Here is a 16,809-nt window from a genome sequence, read left to right on the forward strand (position 1 = left end):
GGTGTAAAATGTCTCTCTAAGAATCATGCACAACGTGATTAATTAATAAAATATATCTTCTTTGGACATAAAATAACAATTCTACCGACTCACCTTCTACCTTACCAACTGACTGATGAAAATTATCACGATGCGCGATAAAAAAGTAGATAAAAACTAAATCATCAGATTGACTAATACTCAAAGTAATATTCGCCTTTTCTATCCCTTTTTTTTAATAAAAGACCAAACAAACTAGGGCACGAGTTCTTGCTTAGTAAGAACACTGAGTGCTCTAGCGGCTAGAGCTTTGCTCACGGTCGCGGCTGTATCCTCGATAATTGGACTGGCTATATCCAGGACTAGACGGGGATTCGCATTGAAGAACGTTGCGGCGGCATCGGCTAGAATACAGAGATAATATCGAATGTATACTTCTTACGTAATTATTAAATGTTAAAATTCTAGACATGATTTTTTCATCCGTACCTGCTAAAGTGTGAGCAGGAGGTGACTTCAGTACGATATTTCCATTGCCAACACGGATTTTAGTAACTAGCTTGTCGATCTCGATCCTCTGCACGCCGTTTTTATCAGTAATTTCTTTAGCTTGCGCGTTTACTTGGGCATCAGTGTCAGCTGAAATAAAAAGATATAATGATCAGAAAGAAATACAATTTTTAAAAGACTATACACGCTAATATGTTAAGTAACTAATATCCAGCTAGTGTTACGCCAGCATCAATTGTTGTTTTAATCGTTCAAACTTTATTTAAGATTTACAAAACGTAATAAGCTCTTTTTATATATAATGTACATTAAAATATTTATATATCATATTTTAATTTCTTGGAAAAACTTACTGAAATTTCCTTTAAAGTTACCAAGTCCGCTTAGAGGCAGCAACAATAGCCTGCCCTGAACATCGTAATCACCGCTTACATACATATGAGGCAGTCGAACCTTGATGGAAATCGTTAAGTCATTGGGATTCGCTTTGAGATCCTGCACGTTGTAATTCGTGCCGCCGTAAACACGAATCTGGCTCATATTGGCTCTGATTTTCAAGGATTCTAAGTTTCTATCTACGGTCAAGGATGGCAAAAATAAAGGATCTAAAGCCGGTAATTTCAATGAGGGCACTCCTTTGGCGAGATACGGCGTGAGCGCTTGTAGCTGCTTTACAACACATTTATTGTATTCCGACAAATTGTTCGTTCGCGGGCATGTCGTTACTCCAGGAGCTGAAAATATTTATTGCATGTTAATACTAATATTAGTATAATAATTTCTTTATATTAATTTATCCATATTAATAATTTATTGTGTGCGTGTATGTAAATTATTAAATCGATAAGAGAAAGAAAGACATATCGGATTTTATATTACAAATTTCAATCTGCGGAATAGCGAAATTTCATAGATAGTAAAAAGATTGTTGGAGGTTTTGATAAGATTATAGATCATCGCATATAAAATATAAAAGGGATTAATATACCACATTCATCCGGAACATAAAGCTGAAAAACGTTTCTGAATTTTAATTCTTCCCGGATACTTATAAACTTCCTACATGTAATTAAAATGAGGTGCGCAAATGTCTTCTCATTCACTTAAAAAAGATGAAAGACATTATTATTATCTATTTCGAATTATATTTTTTCTTTTGTCGGAAATTATTAAAAAATCGTTAATATGAAGAATATTGTGAAAACTATAATATATTATATGCAACAATTCAATAACAAAGTTAAATAGGTTACAATTTTTTTGCAGGTACATTGTACTTGTTTCCATGCCAAGTGTTGTGAAAGATAGTCATTAGACACCTCTAAATGAGCAAACGCAGACATTACACCCTGTTACGACGTCGGTTGAGCGAACGCGATAATGGCAAGAACTCGACGATGACTAAGAGAGCGGCTTTTTTTCCGGCCAATCGGTCGGCCAGGCCTAAATTCGAAAGTGCACGGTAGAAAGTGAAATTACGAAGCCGGCGGGCAAATGAGTATTTCCCTTTTTACTTTTTTTTATTGACGCTTAATATGTGACAAATTTAAGTATGTCACGTGAAGCACCGAAAGAAAACGCGCGTGAGCGAAAGGATCTATACCAGCGAATAGATCAATAGTCTATTTTTGAATAATGGGGAAAGATATGGCAAACAAATATAAAAATTGACTTCTAAAAAAAAACTCCTTCACTTTCTTGTAAACTGTTAAATTGAAATCTACGATTGATTAAAAATAGAGCTCAGAGAGAGAGAGAGAGAGAGAGAGAGAGAGAGAGAGAGAGAGTGTGTGCGAAACGTTTAAATATAAAATTTTCTTATTTTTGAGAAAAAAGGAACGAATATCTCTAATAAATGCAGATTTCTAGTAATTCTTAATTGAACTTAATATACGCATTTTATGATATATAAGATATAATTTCTTATCTAATAAAAATCTTTACTCTTATCTCTCTCTGGTATATTTGCCAATTTAAAAATTAATTATTGCTGTGTTTGGTTAACTACCAATGTGCTTAGTGAATATTAATTATGTTTTTTCTTCTGAAATTACAAATTGCGAATTGGAAGAGTATCAACCGCGAAGCAATTTTGGATGGATTGTTAGTGGAACGACAAGAACATTCTTGAGAAAGACTTATTTTGAGAAAGATGTAAATGATAGCAATAAACTCTAGAAAAAAAAGTGAAATAACAACTCGCATTTTTCTCGCCAAGAACAAGAATGCGTTCGAGATTATATATCGTTTTACATGCGCCACGAGTTCGAGCGGCAACAGGAAAGCCATTACACAAGTAAAAGTGCAAAATTAAATTGCAAATTACATTGTCTCGCGTATGCAGTACGTAAGAGTAACGACAGTATCGTTCCTCCACGTAGCAAGCATATCCGTCCGATTTTCCTTCGATTTGTATACTTCCGGGTTTTCTATTGATTTCTCAATGACGCCCGCCTGCACACTTTTATGCATCATAAGCTGCTCATGTGTAGGTGCATTATATGCAGGAATTACGAAAAGAGAAGCGATAATTGCATATAAAATATGTCAACACTTCACGCGTAACTTTAAAACTTTTCCGATGAGACAAAATTGCGTCAGCTTCTTATCTTCGGTACACACGTAGGCACGTATATACATTTAAATATTTTACTTTATCTAAATTAGTTATTCATATATAATATCACTACTATGAAAAAACTGTAAAGAAATCAGAGGGTATTTATCACTTAAGGCTGTGTCACATCTTACCTTCCTGTCGAAACAAGTTTATATGTCAATAAAACAGTGATTTGTATTATAGACTTTGCAGTCTTCGATTTGTAGAGATATATATAAGATCTATGTTTCAAGCCCCTTTTAAATTGTGTCTATTAAATATAATTGTAGAGAGATCTTGCTTATTCAGTGAATAAACGCTTTCTTGCAACGCGATTTAATCACAGGTTAAAATCTTTTTCTGCGTAACATGCATAAATTGCAAAGTCAGGTTTTGCAAAACGTTTCAAATTACTCTTGAATTAAATGATCGATTTCTTAGAACAGCAGTTAGAAATACGTTTGTCTTTCAAATACGAAATGTCAATGAATGACGAAGCCGTGAGCAATTTTACGTGGAAAAAAATGAAACAAATATAGTCAATAAATTCTTTGTACCATAAAGCATTCAAAATCAAGGAAGCCTATCGGATGTACTTCAAGCGAAATTAAATTCTGGTTTTGCGTATCTTTTCACAGATAAATGTAGGTAACAGTAGACATGATACACAACAAGTTATGATCTTAATATTCATAAATACGAACACGAACAAAAACGTTTGTCTATGGAAAGAATGAAATTGAAACTTAATTTCACACTTGATGAATTTTCTAATAGAATTTTCGCAAAAAATACGCATAAAAGAGACTTTTTGTGTTTCAATTTTGTTTTTTCTTATTTTCAAATAATTTACAACTTATGATATGTTAATCAATGTGCAAATAATATAAAAAATAAAATAATCAAGAATATACAGAATATACAGAATTCGGTCTAATTGCCATTTAGCGTCTACGTAGCAATTGATCTAATAATGGCTTTTGTTCTTCTAGCTAATAATAGAAATAAACAAATATACTGCTTTATCTTACTTTCTTTTTCGTTGCGTACGCTCTTTCCGTACTTTATTGATTTAATTATATGGACTGTGTCGGCAATTATACCGTAATTATATATATACAATAATACAATTTAATTTAATACATATAAAATAATATAATTTAATTTCATTTAATTTATGTTTTTTATTTATATATAAGCAACCGCGCGTGACCAATTATTTTGCTATTTCCACTTTATATACGTCGAGGAATATATAATTGTGCTTTATCAATGGAAACTTACGCAGCTCCGACACGGCGGTCCTGGCCCATATGGCAAACAGTACGACTCCGATCAGCATCATCTTCTCAATGATCCTGCGTACCTGGCCGCGGCGTATTTCGGCTATCTTTTTTTTTTTATGACACGAGAGTATTGCGCGTATTCGCAATTAACTACAGCGGTATCGAAAATGCGTACGATGGCCCCGTCGCGCAGATATATATAAAGTAAGTGCACTTTCTCCGCTGCCACCCCACTCGGGCGACGACGGCGAAGGCGATGGTGAATTTATTACGGTAGAATGCCTCCTCTTAACTCAGTCAGGGCCGTTAGCCCGTAGCCAAGCTTGACACGCGTATACACATGACATGCACGTGCACGTGACCGTACACGCGGTTTACACGCATCCGCCGGAATTACGGGGGTACCCTGAGTATTACAATCTCGCGACATCTCCGCGTAACGATGGGGACGCGAACCTTTTCGCGACGTTCCAAGGATGAGAACGAGACGCGATCGCGCGGCGCGGCGGCTGTTTACGCATCGTGACTCTAAGGCGGGATCACTGCAGCTTTCGAAATGCTGCTGCCGCTGCTGCTGTAGCAACGTGCATGTCCATTTTTTCTCTCTGCACGGCTAATAGCATCCCAAAAGAAACTATGCGCGATGTAACACGGGATAATGTCAGCCTGAGGCGGCTAAGAGCCATTATATCAGATCAAGAATCACGATCCCCTTGGGCGATCTCCTGTTCTCTAATGCTGACTTTAAATGCGTTTTCCTTCTTTTAAGGAACTATCAGGGGAACTATCAACGTCTTCTCGATTCAAGCCAATAATAATCATGTCTCTTTATCAAATATTTAAGACATTTATGCAATAATTTTTGCACCTTAATATACAAATTGTCGAGAAAATAATTCAAAACTTAGGTGAATAATTCTCAAACCAATTAACAATGTTTAATCGTTACTTATTTGTTTTTTAAATCTCAAGTCGTTTCTCAAGTCTGTGTACATCTCACGCGTAATTATATGGCGTTATTAGGTCAACATAAATATTATTTCATCTAATATGTCAATCAGTTAAATTCATTTGTATAATTTATTCTATTCAGTAAATATTGAGCAATTCTGTGTTAGTCACATAGCAACGTATATATCAATATAATTAGCTGATATTTTTCAATTTGGCATAAAATTACGATTAAAGTATAGGAAAATCCTACTCACGTTCCGCATTGTTAGACACGAAAGAGCATAACGAGCATTCAATTCCAGTTACGTAATACAAACGCATAATAAGATGAAGTAATATGTAAGTGGTTACATGTAAGCGTTACATATGTAAGATTATAGAATTACAGCGCATGCAAAAGATAGGTACAAAGTTACATACGGAGATTACGATGCCAAATGCTGAAAATGTCAATAAAGACTTTCAGGTCATAGGCCAGGGCCGCGATCTTATGGGCATGCCCTTTTCTTCAGAGATAGAGAAGTTACTCAATATTGCCGAACATAAAATTTCCCCGTTTCTCTCCTACTTGCTCCCGACAGCTATTTATACTCTTAAACGGATTGACTTATGATTGACTTCAGCACTTCATGATTAATTTCTTATATCCATGTCTCCGAGACATGCAAGTAATCAACAATTCCGCATGCACGCACGCGATTGTGAATCGTTCTCCTTTCCGCGTTTCTCGCTAACCATTTGCATTTTTTTTTGTTCTTAGCAATCGTAATTGCTAAGGCTAACTAAGATCCTTGATGATCATCCTTGTGGCTGCAAATGCTTATTAAGCCAAATTTTCGTTTCCTCTTCATCGATCTCACACAATCATGTAACATTAACAATTCAAAATTAACAATTGTGAGAAACACTTGTGTATAATAAATGAATAAACAAGGAAGTAAAATGAGTGGAAGGAAAAAAGAGAGAAATACCAATGTGATTAAAATGCGAGTGATTAAAATCATTGCAAAGTTGAATCAGGCAAGATTCAAAGAGCAGATACCTAGAGTAATAATCTTATTATTGATGTGACTATAATGAATATGCGATTCTGTATCTGCTCATAGGCAAGAAATTTGTACGCGTGAAGCACAAAAATAATTCATATATTTCGAAATACAAAACAACTTTCCGGTCTGCTATTCTGCTGTTACAGTCGAGAATGATACTATTACTCTAAGTTTTCTAAGTGCGATTATGTAAAGAATACTGAATCCTTTTGTAAATCATATACATGCAATAGCAATAAGAGAGAAAATGTTCATAAAATCTCCTCGCTTTTGCTGTTAAAACTTATTTTATTGACAGTTGTAGTGAGAATTAATTCAATAAAATTAATAAAAGTACGATTTCTCTAAATTAATATATCTTGTATACACAATAAATAAATAGATATAAATAAATAAATAAATAGAAGAAAATAAATTATGCAAGTATAACACATGCGTTTATAATAAGCGCAATTAGGCGCTAATAGCAATTTAGAAGTATATAAATTTATAATAGATTTAAGAAATAAATAAACGCCTTTTTTAAAATAATGATGAATAAAGTATGAAAAGTATCGTACCCCAAGTAAACCTCCAAAGAAATAAAATCGAGAAATAGATATGCATAGAATAAAAACACGATTGACGAGCGGAAAGACGATGTAAAGTTCTCGATCGCCTCGAAAACGGACTGATTAATCGACTGGCAAATCCTTATACATCCTGTAGATCAACGCGTCAGACGTTCTCTCGCTGAGTCCCTTGGTCGCGAAGTCGTCGGCGAGCATCGCGGCGACTGCCTCCGCAGCCGTTAAACCTGGAGGAAAAGAAGGAGGCGAAGGAAAAAAAGTCAACGACAGAATGAGAAATTAACCGAGTTAATGTCGCCTGGGATCGTTCCGTTACGAGCTCGTTCGGTCGCGTTCGCAAGAAAGTGAGGACTTTTACTCGAGTGTCGGCGCACACCGACGTATACGCGCGATCGATTCCGGCGATTCGCGACGCGTTGATTGTCATTGACATATACATATATCCCGTTCTCGTTTTCTCGTGTTTTCAAAAACAGAACGGGTACGGAACATTTTAAAATATGAGTCACACACGCGGACACACTCTCTCTCCCGCTCTTCTTTATACATATAATATATATAAGCACATATATACTGTTTATGGTAATCGACAGCGGTGTCGCAGGATACCTGTGTGTTCGATAAGCGGTATCGCCATATCGGCCTACGCCACTTTCCAAGAAAGAATTCGGCTTTTCATTCTGCCAAGTAATTATACGGAAGAGCCGCGTCGCGCAATAAAAACAAACGTGATTACACGCATAATTGGTAAAAACCGGATTTTTGGCTATCAATCGATTTATTTTAACAATTGATAACTAATCATTATGCTTATTTTTCTTCTCTAAAAAGGAGAGTGCTACTAATTTTATTTATTTCCGAGGAAAGTAGGCACCTAATTTTGCGATAAAAGCAATAAGATGATTTAATCGTCTTGTCGCAAATCTATATATGTTTAAATTGCTCGTTCTTACCATAACTGAGAACAGCCTGCACCGGTCCCTTCCCGTCCATACCTTGAAGACTGATTTTCTCATCCTTCGCGGATAGCTTCGCTCTAGCAGCGCGGACGATCACCAATTCTTCGTTGATCTTCTTCAGTTCCAGCGTAAAGTCGCCCACCACGTCGGCTGTTGAGGCAATGGAAATATGTGTAGCTTTTTATTATTTTTAACCGCAATCTCAGCGATATTGGAATACGAGTATTTTTCTTACTGAAATTCCCGACGAGTAGACCGTTGCCATGTAACATCTCCTTCCCCACTTTTCCCAGAAGCGTGTACTGAGACTTCACGCGAAGCAGCGGAACGCGTATTCTCAAAATCACATGCATCAGATCGTCCTAAAATGTTTTCAGACGTACAAGTAAATTACAGTATTCTTGTTATTAGATAAATGTATTAATTACAAAACACTTTCAAACGATCCTAATTTCTTGCTTGAGAATCAAGGGTGTTTAAATAATCTTACTTCGGTTGTCTCCTCAGGATGCGCTCGTTTTGTTCTTTTGGTATCATTGAGATTACTATCATTTTTTGCGTCTATTCCATAATGATAGATCAGCTGCATGCCTTCCTCGAAGTACCCTTGCTGCTCTTGATAGGTTTTCGCATATCTGGTCAGATCCTTCAATCTTTTGGCTTCCATCGCAGCTTTAACCATGTCGTTTCTCTTTCTTAGAGCTTCACCCTCCGTAAAATTGTAGTTAATAAATTTCGTGCTCTCCCGAATGTTCTGTAGTACAGGGATTTGCAATCAGAACGTCTTGTAAATTATATGAAAACTTTGTTGAAAAAAATGTTAGTACAATTTAATTAGTATCTACAGTTTAATTTAAAGAAGATCGCGCGTGAATTAAGGAGAAAGAAATCTTACAGTACCTTCATGACGTCTTCGATGCCGTATACTCGCCGATTCTCTCCGGCATCGGTACCCAGATTACCGAAACGCTTTACGCTGCCGTTGGTTTTCTCATCCGCGTAGACGATGTCGATGTAACCCAATCGCTCCCTCATCCCGTTTCTCGACGATTTAACATTGCCGGAAGATGCAACGTCCGATCGGTCCGAGTGCCGAGACTGTTCTCTGTTATACAACGCAGGCGGTCTTACATCATCCCGATTTTTCAATCTGGTCTCGACTATTTCCGACGCGGAAACCTGTTTTAATAAATTTGGTGGTTTGAAAGTGTTGTTGCATATCGATTACACTTCATTTTCTTATAATACACGTTTGAATTACATAAAAATATTACATAATAATACAAGTAACATTGTGACAAATAATTAATATCTTACCTCAGCATCCCCGACTCGTTCACCGTAATATCCAGCATTCCCGCGTTGTCGATCTACATATCGTTGGTTGCCCTGATTTCCTCTAAATTCAGCGGCCTTTGTATCGTCGCAATCGATCGTGTCTCCACTATTCTGCAAATTTCCGCGATATTCTTGGAAACCTCTCGTTCTCTGCGCATAAATCGGCTGAACGTAAGCCGGCCGCTTGAAACTCTCGATATTTCCAGAATTCGTCTCAAAATTGTTCGACGCTTTCAAATTGCCTCTGTAAAAACCATCAGACGTGACATCGGGACGGAGAGGACGTCGTCCGTCATACTGCCGACTTTGTTCGAACGTCCGACCGTGTTGATTCTGCTGCAATCGGTCGAAGCGAGCATCTTGATATCGCGAAGAGAGCCTTATGTCAGCAGCTTGATTCGTGGGCGAAACGACGGCTTCGAAACTCTCCTTGGGTATATTACTGGGTTCCCTCGTCATAGTGTGGAATCTATATCTGATAGAATCCACATCTCTCAGGTCGCTGTAACTCACGTATCCGGCCTGAGTTTCACTCAGGTTGGACCTCAGCCCGCCACGAGCGATGTGAATACTCTCCAGGACCGATCCATTGAGCCCGACAACCTCCAAGTTTTTCAGGATCACTCTGTAATTGGCGTCGCCCTCGGACTGATCAACTTTGATCAACGGCACCCTCAACGGGTCCAGCCTGCCTATTTTCGTCAAGCCTCCGGACACCGTCTTGTTCCAGAGCATCCGGGACATCTCCAGCAACGCGCATCTCGTCAAAGTCGTCACGGAGAGTACCAGAAGCACATGAAGGACATCTCGCTGCGCTGATCTAACCATTTTGTCGCGGTTGATAATTTATTTCGCCAGATTTCAAGAATTTCAAGAAATCGTTAATAAAGATGTCGAAAATTTCAATCCTGTTACAAGCGTAAAGTCGAGCGGAGAGATTCTTCGGGTATCTTCAATAAGGTATGTCAAGTTCCCACACGTAAATCGGTTTATAGATTAACACAAGTATGATACCGATGACGAAAAATATCAGCAGAAAGCATATGGCAATCGTGCACATCAGCATGCGATTCAACATACGTTGCTCGTTAGTTTTTGATGCGCGATTCTAAACGGCATCTTGGAAATAATCGATGATGATTTCTTGAAAACTAATACTCGAGAAGGATCGGCAATCGCGCGCAAACATAGATGACTGGTGTCGTCTGCAGGCCGGCGATGCACTCGCTGGAGGTTTTTATAGTTGATCATGGAAGGGCATATAGAGGATCTGGGCCATGGACCAGTCTTATATGATGCTAGCTAAGTGGCTCTTAGTCAGACATCGATATATTTTCTTCGATCAGTCTGTACAACATTTCCTTAAATTCCTTCATTATGCGATAATGGAGAGCAAGGTTTTTGAACAACCTTCCGTCGACACACTAAGAAAACAATTTTGTTGGAAAACGCAAAATTCAACTAAAATATTTAATCCGATACGTTCAACTAAACATTAGTTGGTTTAACAAAACGTTAGTTAAATTAACTAGTGCTTGATTTAAAAATTTGATGGTTGACATGAATGAACTATACCCTTTTTAGTACAACTTAATAATTGTTAAATCAGCCATTGCATCAACAACTATACAGTCAATACAACCAATTATTTTTCTCAGTGCAGATATGACGAATAATTATCGTAGATATAGAATTTCAAATATGTTTCTCAATTGGATGTTAATAAGCAATTGAAAATTAAACTACATTGTATTGCACATCTATGCAAATTTAACTATGTCACGAAGAAGAAAAACATAAGTCGTTTCATGACGAATAAGCACATCGATTCGTCATGGGATTTATAAAGAGGGACAATGTGAGGACAATTATCGCTTAATCAGCGCATTGCGACGATCGACATTTATGTAAAGTGACATTTCGACGTATCGACGAATTATTCTACGCATGGAATTCATCGTAACCACAATGAACACCAGCGCGAATATATGTGCATTCTTGTTTCTAACAATTGGATTCGTCGCAGGGAAAACTTTTGATATACGTAAGTAATATCGATTATTTTATAAAATAGTTTATTTAATGTACCAATTTTTTTATTTATGCAGTTATTATAGATTATTGGATAGGCGAAATGTCGGTTTTATAACAGTAATTTTCAGATAATTTCTAAAAAATATCTGTAATTAAAAACGTAGTTTTTTTTTTTTTTTTTAGAAGAAATGTTTATAATTTGATTTCTATTTAATTTAAGAAGACCCAAGAAGAATTAAAAATTTATTTTTTGATTGATATACGTTTATACATTTGTGCAATTAATATTTACTTATTTTATATATATTATATTAGTCTTCTCTTGTGTGTGTGTCTTCTCTTAAGCGTGGAATTTAACTATTCACGTCAGTTTCCTATAATTGGATTTATTATACGCGTAAAAACTAAAATAAAAAACTGAAACATCGCGCAAAAACTCAAACATGTTTTTATAAAAAAAAAGTCACGTTACTTCAATATGATGCGATTAAAACGTGATACGCTATTATCTCAAGTTTTTGTTGACCTATTTTTCAACGATTTATATAATATTGTGGTATTAAATATTAAATATCACTTAATTGTTGAGTTATTATTATATAAAACGCGTCGTTATTTTAATCGCGCAACTTTGCGAGAAAAGGATTGCAAAAACGCAGAACATCCTTTTTTTTAGCATCATTTCTGAAGATATGCCACCGCAACGATCCGAAGCTGAACGAATGCGTAAAGCAAAGTATCGACTTGTTAAGACCTTATCTGAAGGCGGGCATTCCAGCATTGAAAATACCATCCTGTGAGCCACTTCGAGTGCCACGGATTGAAATTAGCCAGTCAGCCGGTCCAGTTTCCATCAGATCGACGTATACCGACATTGAGGTTCAAGGTGGAACGAGTTTCATCTTAAAAAGCGTTAAGTACGTAAGTCGAGCGATGGACCAGATTGAGAAACGAGTTAAAATTCATCCGTAGCTCGAAAATCTGATGCCTGCAAGAATATTCTCTCATCTTAAACTACATATCAAATCGCATTAAAATTATTTATAACACAAATCGTCGTAAATAGTATATACAGAATTTATTTAGTCATCTTTTTCAGGGTCGATGTCGATGATAATCGCGTTAGGTTGAAACTATACCTTCCACGTCTTAAGATGAACGCTAGCTACAATATAAAAGGAAATATTCTGATGTTGCCTATAAACGGAAACGGATTGATGCGTGGTAATCTTTCGGATATTGACGTCATATCCACTGTCCAAGGCGAGCGTTATCAGTCTCGAGAAACTGGTGAGACTCATTATCGGGTCACCGACTTGTACGTAGACTTCGACGTTGGACAAGCCAATATCCATATGGACAATTTGTTCAATGGTGACAGTACTTTATCTAATGCCATGAACCTCTTTTTAAACAATAACTGGGATATTGTGGAGGCCGAAATCAAGCCAGCTCTCGAGAACGCCGTTTCGGAGATCTTTAAGACGTTCTCGAATAAGATTTACTCGAAATTTCCATTGGACACATTGCTGCCACCTTAAACGCATTTTCGTTTTGCACTTATTCTTTGTATGTGAATAGATTGTAGAAATTATTATTTACCTGTTTAGTTCCTTACCTTTATTATCATGGAATTATGTATATACTTTATGCACCTGTTTTCATTATTCTTGTTCAAAATGACGAACAAGTTCTGAATGCATACATAAGTAATTGATTTTTTCGTAGCTTAAGACGTCATTGCAAATACGTCGAGTCTGGATACGTAATTTTAACTAGGTGTGTGTAATTTTAACCTTTAAAACCGGGAATGTAGTTTCTATAATTTTGTGCAGCTAGAAGCGTAAATCGATACGTTTCCTTAATTAGTGTGAGCAAACATCGTCAGCATTTTAAATGCAGTTCTACTTGTAAATAAAGCGCAAAAATGTAATGTATTCAGAACACTCTTTTGAATAATATACAGCTAAAAATAATTCTATAAAAAAAACTTGTAAGCAATAAAGTAAAAATTAAGTAAATTAAGTAAAATTTTTTTATTAAATTCTCTAGAAAATCCGTTTTAAAATTTGGAGAATTAATAGTATTAAGTTTAGATATCTATCTCGTAATGTAATTAAATATAAATAATATAATTACATATAAATTTAACGTTTTTAATACATACACGTATGATTACTAAAATATACAATAAGAAACTTTAAAATTTTATTTTAAAAAATATTAGAAAATAATTTATCTTCTTTAAAATTTATTTGCAAAAATTAATGTCATCTTTATACACTATTTATTTATTTTTTAAATTTTTTTCTAGTACATGTAATTATTAATAAATATTTTTGGAATAATCAAATATATATCATCAATTTATAATTTTAAATACTTGTATCTTTTCGATATTATTTATAATTTAGACAATCGACACATGATTTTATATGATCTACAAGTTTTATTCTCCTTCACGCTGTTGACCATTCTTACAGCTGAGTATACTTGAAAAACATCTCTTAGGCTATCGAGAATAAAAATAGAAAGTTCTCTTGAACGATATAAAACACCTGTTTTTAAAGAAAACATGTAAAATTTAATCAAATTTTATTATTGCATTTTTTTTGCAATACTAATTAATTAATTTATTATTATAATTGATATTAATTATAGTTTTACACTATGTTTACTTTATTGTCACAGTTGCTATCATGGAAATCATGTATTAATAAGCGCTCGACAAGTGCTGAAAATTGATTACTACATGAAGAATTTTATTTGTGTGAAGAACAAATTTGATATTTTTAATTAATTTGATAGCACGATAATATACACTGCTTTATTTATGTTTCTTTACACAGTACATTTGGATTTAGATTCCTTTCTAAAATGGTATTTGCAAGGGTCAAATTTGAAAGTTATTAAACTTTTACACATAACAATTAAGATGTATGTATAATTGCAAATTAAAAATTAAATCTTATTTTAATTTATATTTTATAATATATTATATGCAGTATCTATATGCATATACAAACAACACAATCAAAAGATTTTTGTATATCATAAGGTAAGATAGAGATGTGTCGAAGTAAACTTGTCACTATGCAAAAAATTTTACAAACTTTCAAACTTCAAGTTATCTGTTCGAAAAGTTATTTGTCCGTATGTTGCAACTCAAGAAATGAACATCAAACAAATATTAATGTTAGCTAAGCTGTAAAAATAAATAACAAATTTGCAATAGAGGTGCGAGTTATTTAAAAACTTATTTAAAAGAAAATATAATATTATTACCATAAACCAAACATATGATGATTAAAGGTCTAATGAGAGTACAACGCGGTTATCCTTGGTGGTGCGTAATCCTACAAATAAACTTAATTTATTCAAATTATTATTATAAATATCTTGTATGTGCGTAATTCAATAATGTACTTTAATCAATTATTCCAGCATTAAAAATATACGATATAATATATAATATGACCTTTTTTCAAATATTAGCAAAATCTATTATAAACCAAGAACAAATAATGCGCGAGCAGCGAGTTTATTAAAAATTATTCAATTAAGAAAATAGCAATTATATAATTTTTTTTCGAACAATTCTTGTTCGTATAAGTTTGCACTTGCATATAAAGATTCCTTATACCAAAGTTCTGCATTTTCGGTCTTTGCCACTGCAATTCTGTCGACAGTCTCCTCTTTTACGATGTAATTATGAAACTTTGTCGCAATCCTTTTCAAGATCGTTCCACTTACCTCACGCTTAATTGTTGTTTATATGATGCTTATCTTGCAACAAAACGTGCGACATAAAAAAAACATTCTAATGATCATTCTAATAAATAGTTCAAATTAATGTGCAACTTTTTCGAGTGTAATATAATTGTGGCAATTAATAATTATAATTATAATTATAAGTATAATTGCGCAGCATTGATGTCTAGACATTGTAAAAAGAAACTGAAATAATATCGGCAAACTGGTTTACCATATCCTTTGCAGAAGGTCAGTAGCTTTTTTTCAGTTAAAGATTTAACTACTTTTTAGTTAAAGATTCTTAATGCAAAAAGGTTTTTTTACTTTACATAAGGTGGGAAGAGGATAATTATACGACGTCGAGGTGAACTTGGTTGTCCACTATGCAAAATTTTTACGGTATGTACGTCAAGTTATTTGTTCAACAAGTTATCTGTTCGCATGTTGCGCACGATTCAGGAAACGCAATTGAAGATCAGGTTCCTCGGAGGACAAATCTAAAGAGACAATGGAACATTAAAATGATCATGGCCGATCAAGTTCGTCAACAATCATGCGGAACAAAGGCAGCCTTATTGATTTATTTCATTGCTTTAACGTTCAATGACCGCGCAATTTTTATCCAATATAAATATAACATTGACTTAAATGAATTCAATTAAAAACATTAACAAGTAGGGAAATTATTTGTAAAATGCTGCACTTATTCAAAAACAAGTCAAAAAAATAGTGCAAATTAGAAATTTGCACTTGGCTTCCTCATAGAGGAAGTGATGTCTTAAGATCACGGTCTTACATACAAGTCTCTCAACTCTGATGTGTGTATGTGCCAAATTTACCGAAATTTCTATAACTCCAGAACTAATTAACCAAATCTTAACGAATTGTATATGAAATAGGGATAGAATTTTCCGGGGAGTACTATAGAGTGTATAGTTTTTTGTTACCGATTTTCTAAAAACCGTTTTTTTTCTAATTTAAAAAAAAAAATTTAAAAAATTGGTTTCCAGAAAATAGATAACAAGAAACTATACACTCTATAATACTCCCCGGAAAATTTTACCCCTATTTCATATACAATTCGTTAAGATTTGGTTAATCAGTTCTGGAGTTATAGAAATTTCGGTAAATTTGGCACATACATACACACATACACACATACACACATACATACACACATACGGACATTTTTTTAAATTGCGATTTTTCGACGTTTTAGAACATTCTGAACACATTGGCAAAAGCAACTAAAAAAAAATTTTTTTATGAAAACAAAGCTTCCTCTCTATGAGGAAGCAATAACAATTTTGACGATGCAAGTGTCTCTGAATTTTATATAACAAAAGATATTTTATAACTATAAATCCTATTTTAAATACTTTATAATTTACATTAAATTTCAAAATACAATTATATTTATAATTTTATGTATCATATATATTTCAATATAGATGTATATTTTAATATATATTTCACGTAAGTATTGTATTTTTAATTCTTTAAGAAATTTTTTAACGGCACATAAAATTATAAATAAAATTTGATATGAAATCTAATGCAAATTATGGATCATTTAAAATCGGTAAACAAAAAAGATACGAAAATTGTGAAAATAATCTTACAAAAATAAGACTTTGTAACATAATATTAAGATCTAATGTAATAAATGTGATGGTGAAAGGCAAGCGATAAAAGTCATGAAGATCCACGGAATTATTTTCCCAGAGAATTTTTCGGCCATAAACGCAGAGCTTCGACAACAATATCCAATCACGATTG

At 34.3% G+C, this 16,809-nt stretch overlaps 3 protein-coding genes across 3 annotated transcripts; 1 reads left to right on the top strand and 2 right to left on the bottom strand.

Moving 5' to 3' along the window:
• Nucleotides 1-234: 234 nt before the first annotated feature.
• Nucleotides 235-4,433, bottom strand: LOC143901146 (circadian clock-controlled protein daywake). Its single transcript, XM_077413162.1, has 4 exons — nt 4,373-4,433; nt 843-1,223; nt 469-618; nt 235-383 (listed from the first exon to the last, which is right to left on the bottom strand). Exons 1-4 carry the CDS (start codon nt 4,431-4,433, stop codon nt 235-237), a joined length of 741 nt encoding a protein of 246 aa, XP_077269288.1.
• On the bottom strand, nt 1,091-10,329 carry LOC143901016 (uncharacterized). Its single transcript, XM_077412905.1, has 7 exons — nt 9,223-10,329; nt 8,806-9,084; nt 8,396-8,659; nt 8,141-8,267; nt 7,900-8,055; nt 5,749-7,173; nt 1,091-1,223 (listed from the first exon to the last, which is right to left on the bottom strand). Exons 1-6 carry the CDS (start codon nt 10,069-10,071, stop codon nt 7,052-7,054), a joined length of 1,797 nt encoding a protein of 598 aa, XP_077269031.1. The 5' UTR covers nt 10,072-10,329; the 3' UTR covers nt 1,091-1,223; nt 5,749-7,051.
• An 829-nt stretch (nt 10,330-11,158) lies between these two features.
• On the top strand, nt 11,159-13,214 carry LOC143901021 (protein takeout). The gene is made up of 3 exons (XM_077412935.1): nt 11,159-11,287; nt 11,954-12,194; nt 12,377-13,214. Exons 1-3 carry the CDS (start codon nt 11,191-11,193, stop codon nt 12,816-12,818), a joined length of 780 nt encoding a protein of 259 aa, XP_077269061.1. The 5' UTR covers nt 11,159-11,190; the 3' UTR covers nt 12,819-13,214.
• Nucleotides 13,215-16,809: the final 3,595 nt, after the last annotated feature.

Source organism: Temnothorax americanus, unplaced genomic scaffold (assembly GCF_048541705.1).
Source record: "Temnothorax americanus isolate GAGA-0224 unplaced genomic scaffold, ASM4854170v1 Scaffold10, whole genome shotgun sequence".
Taxonomy (NCBI): Eukaryota; Metazoa; Arthropoda; class Insecta; order Hymenoptera; family Formicidae; genus Temnothorax; species Temnothorax americanus.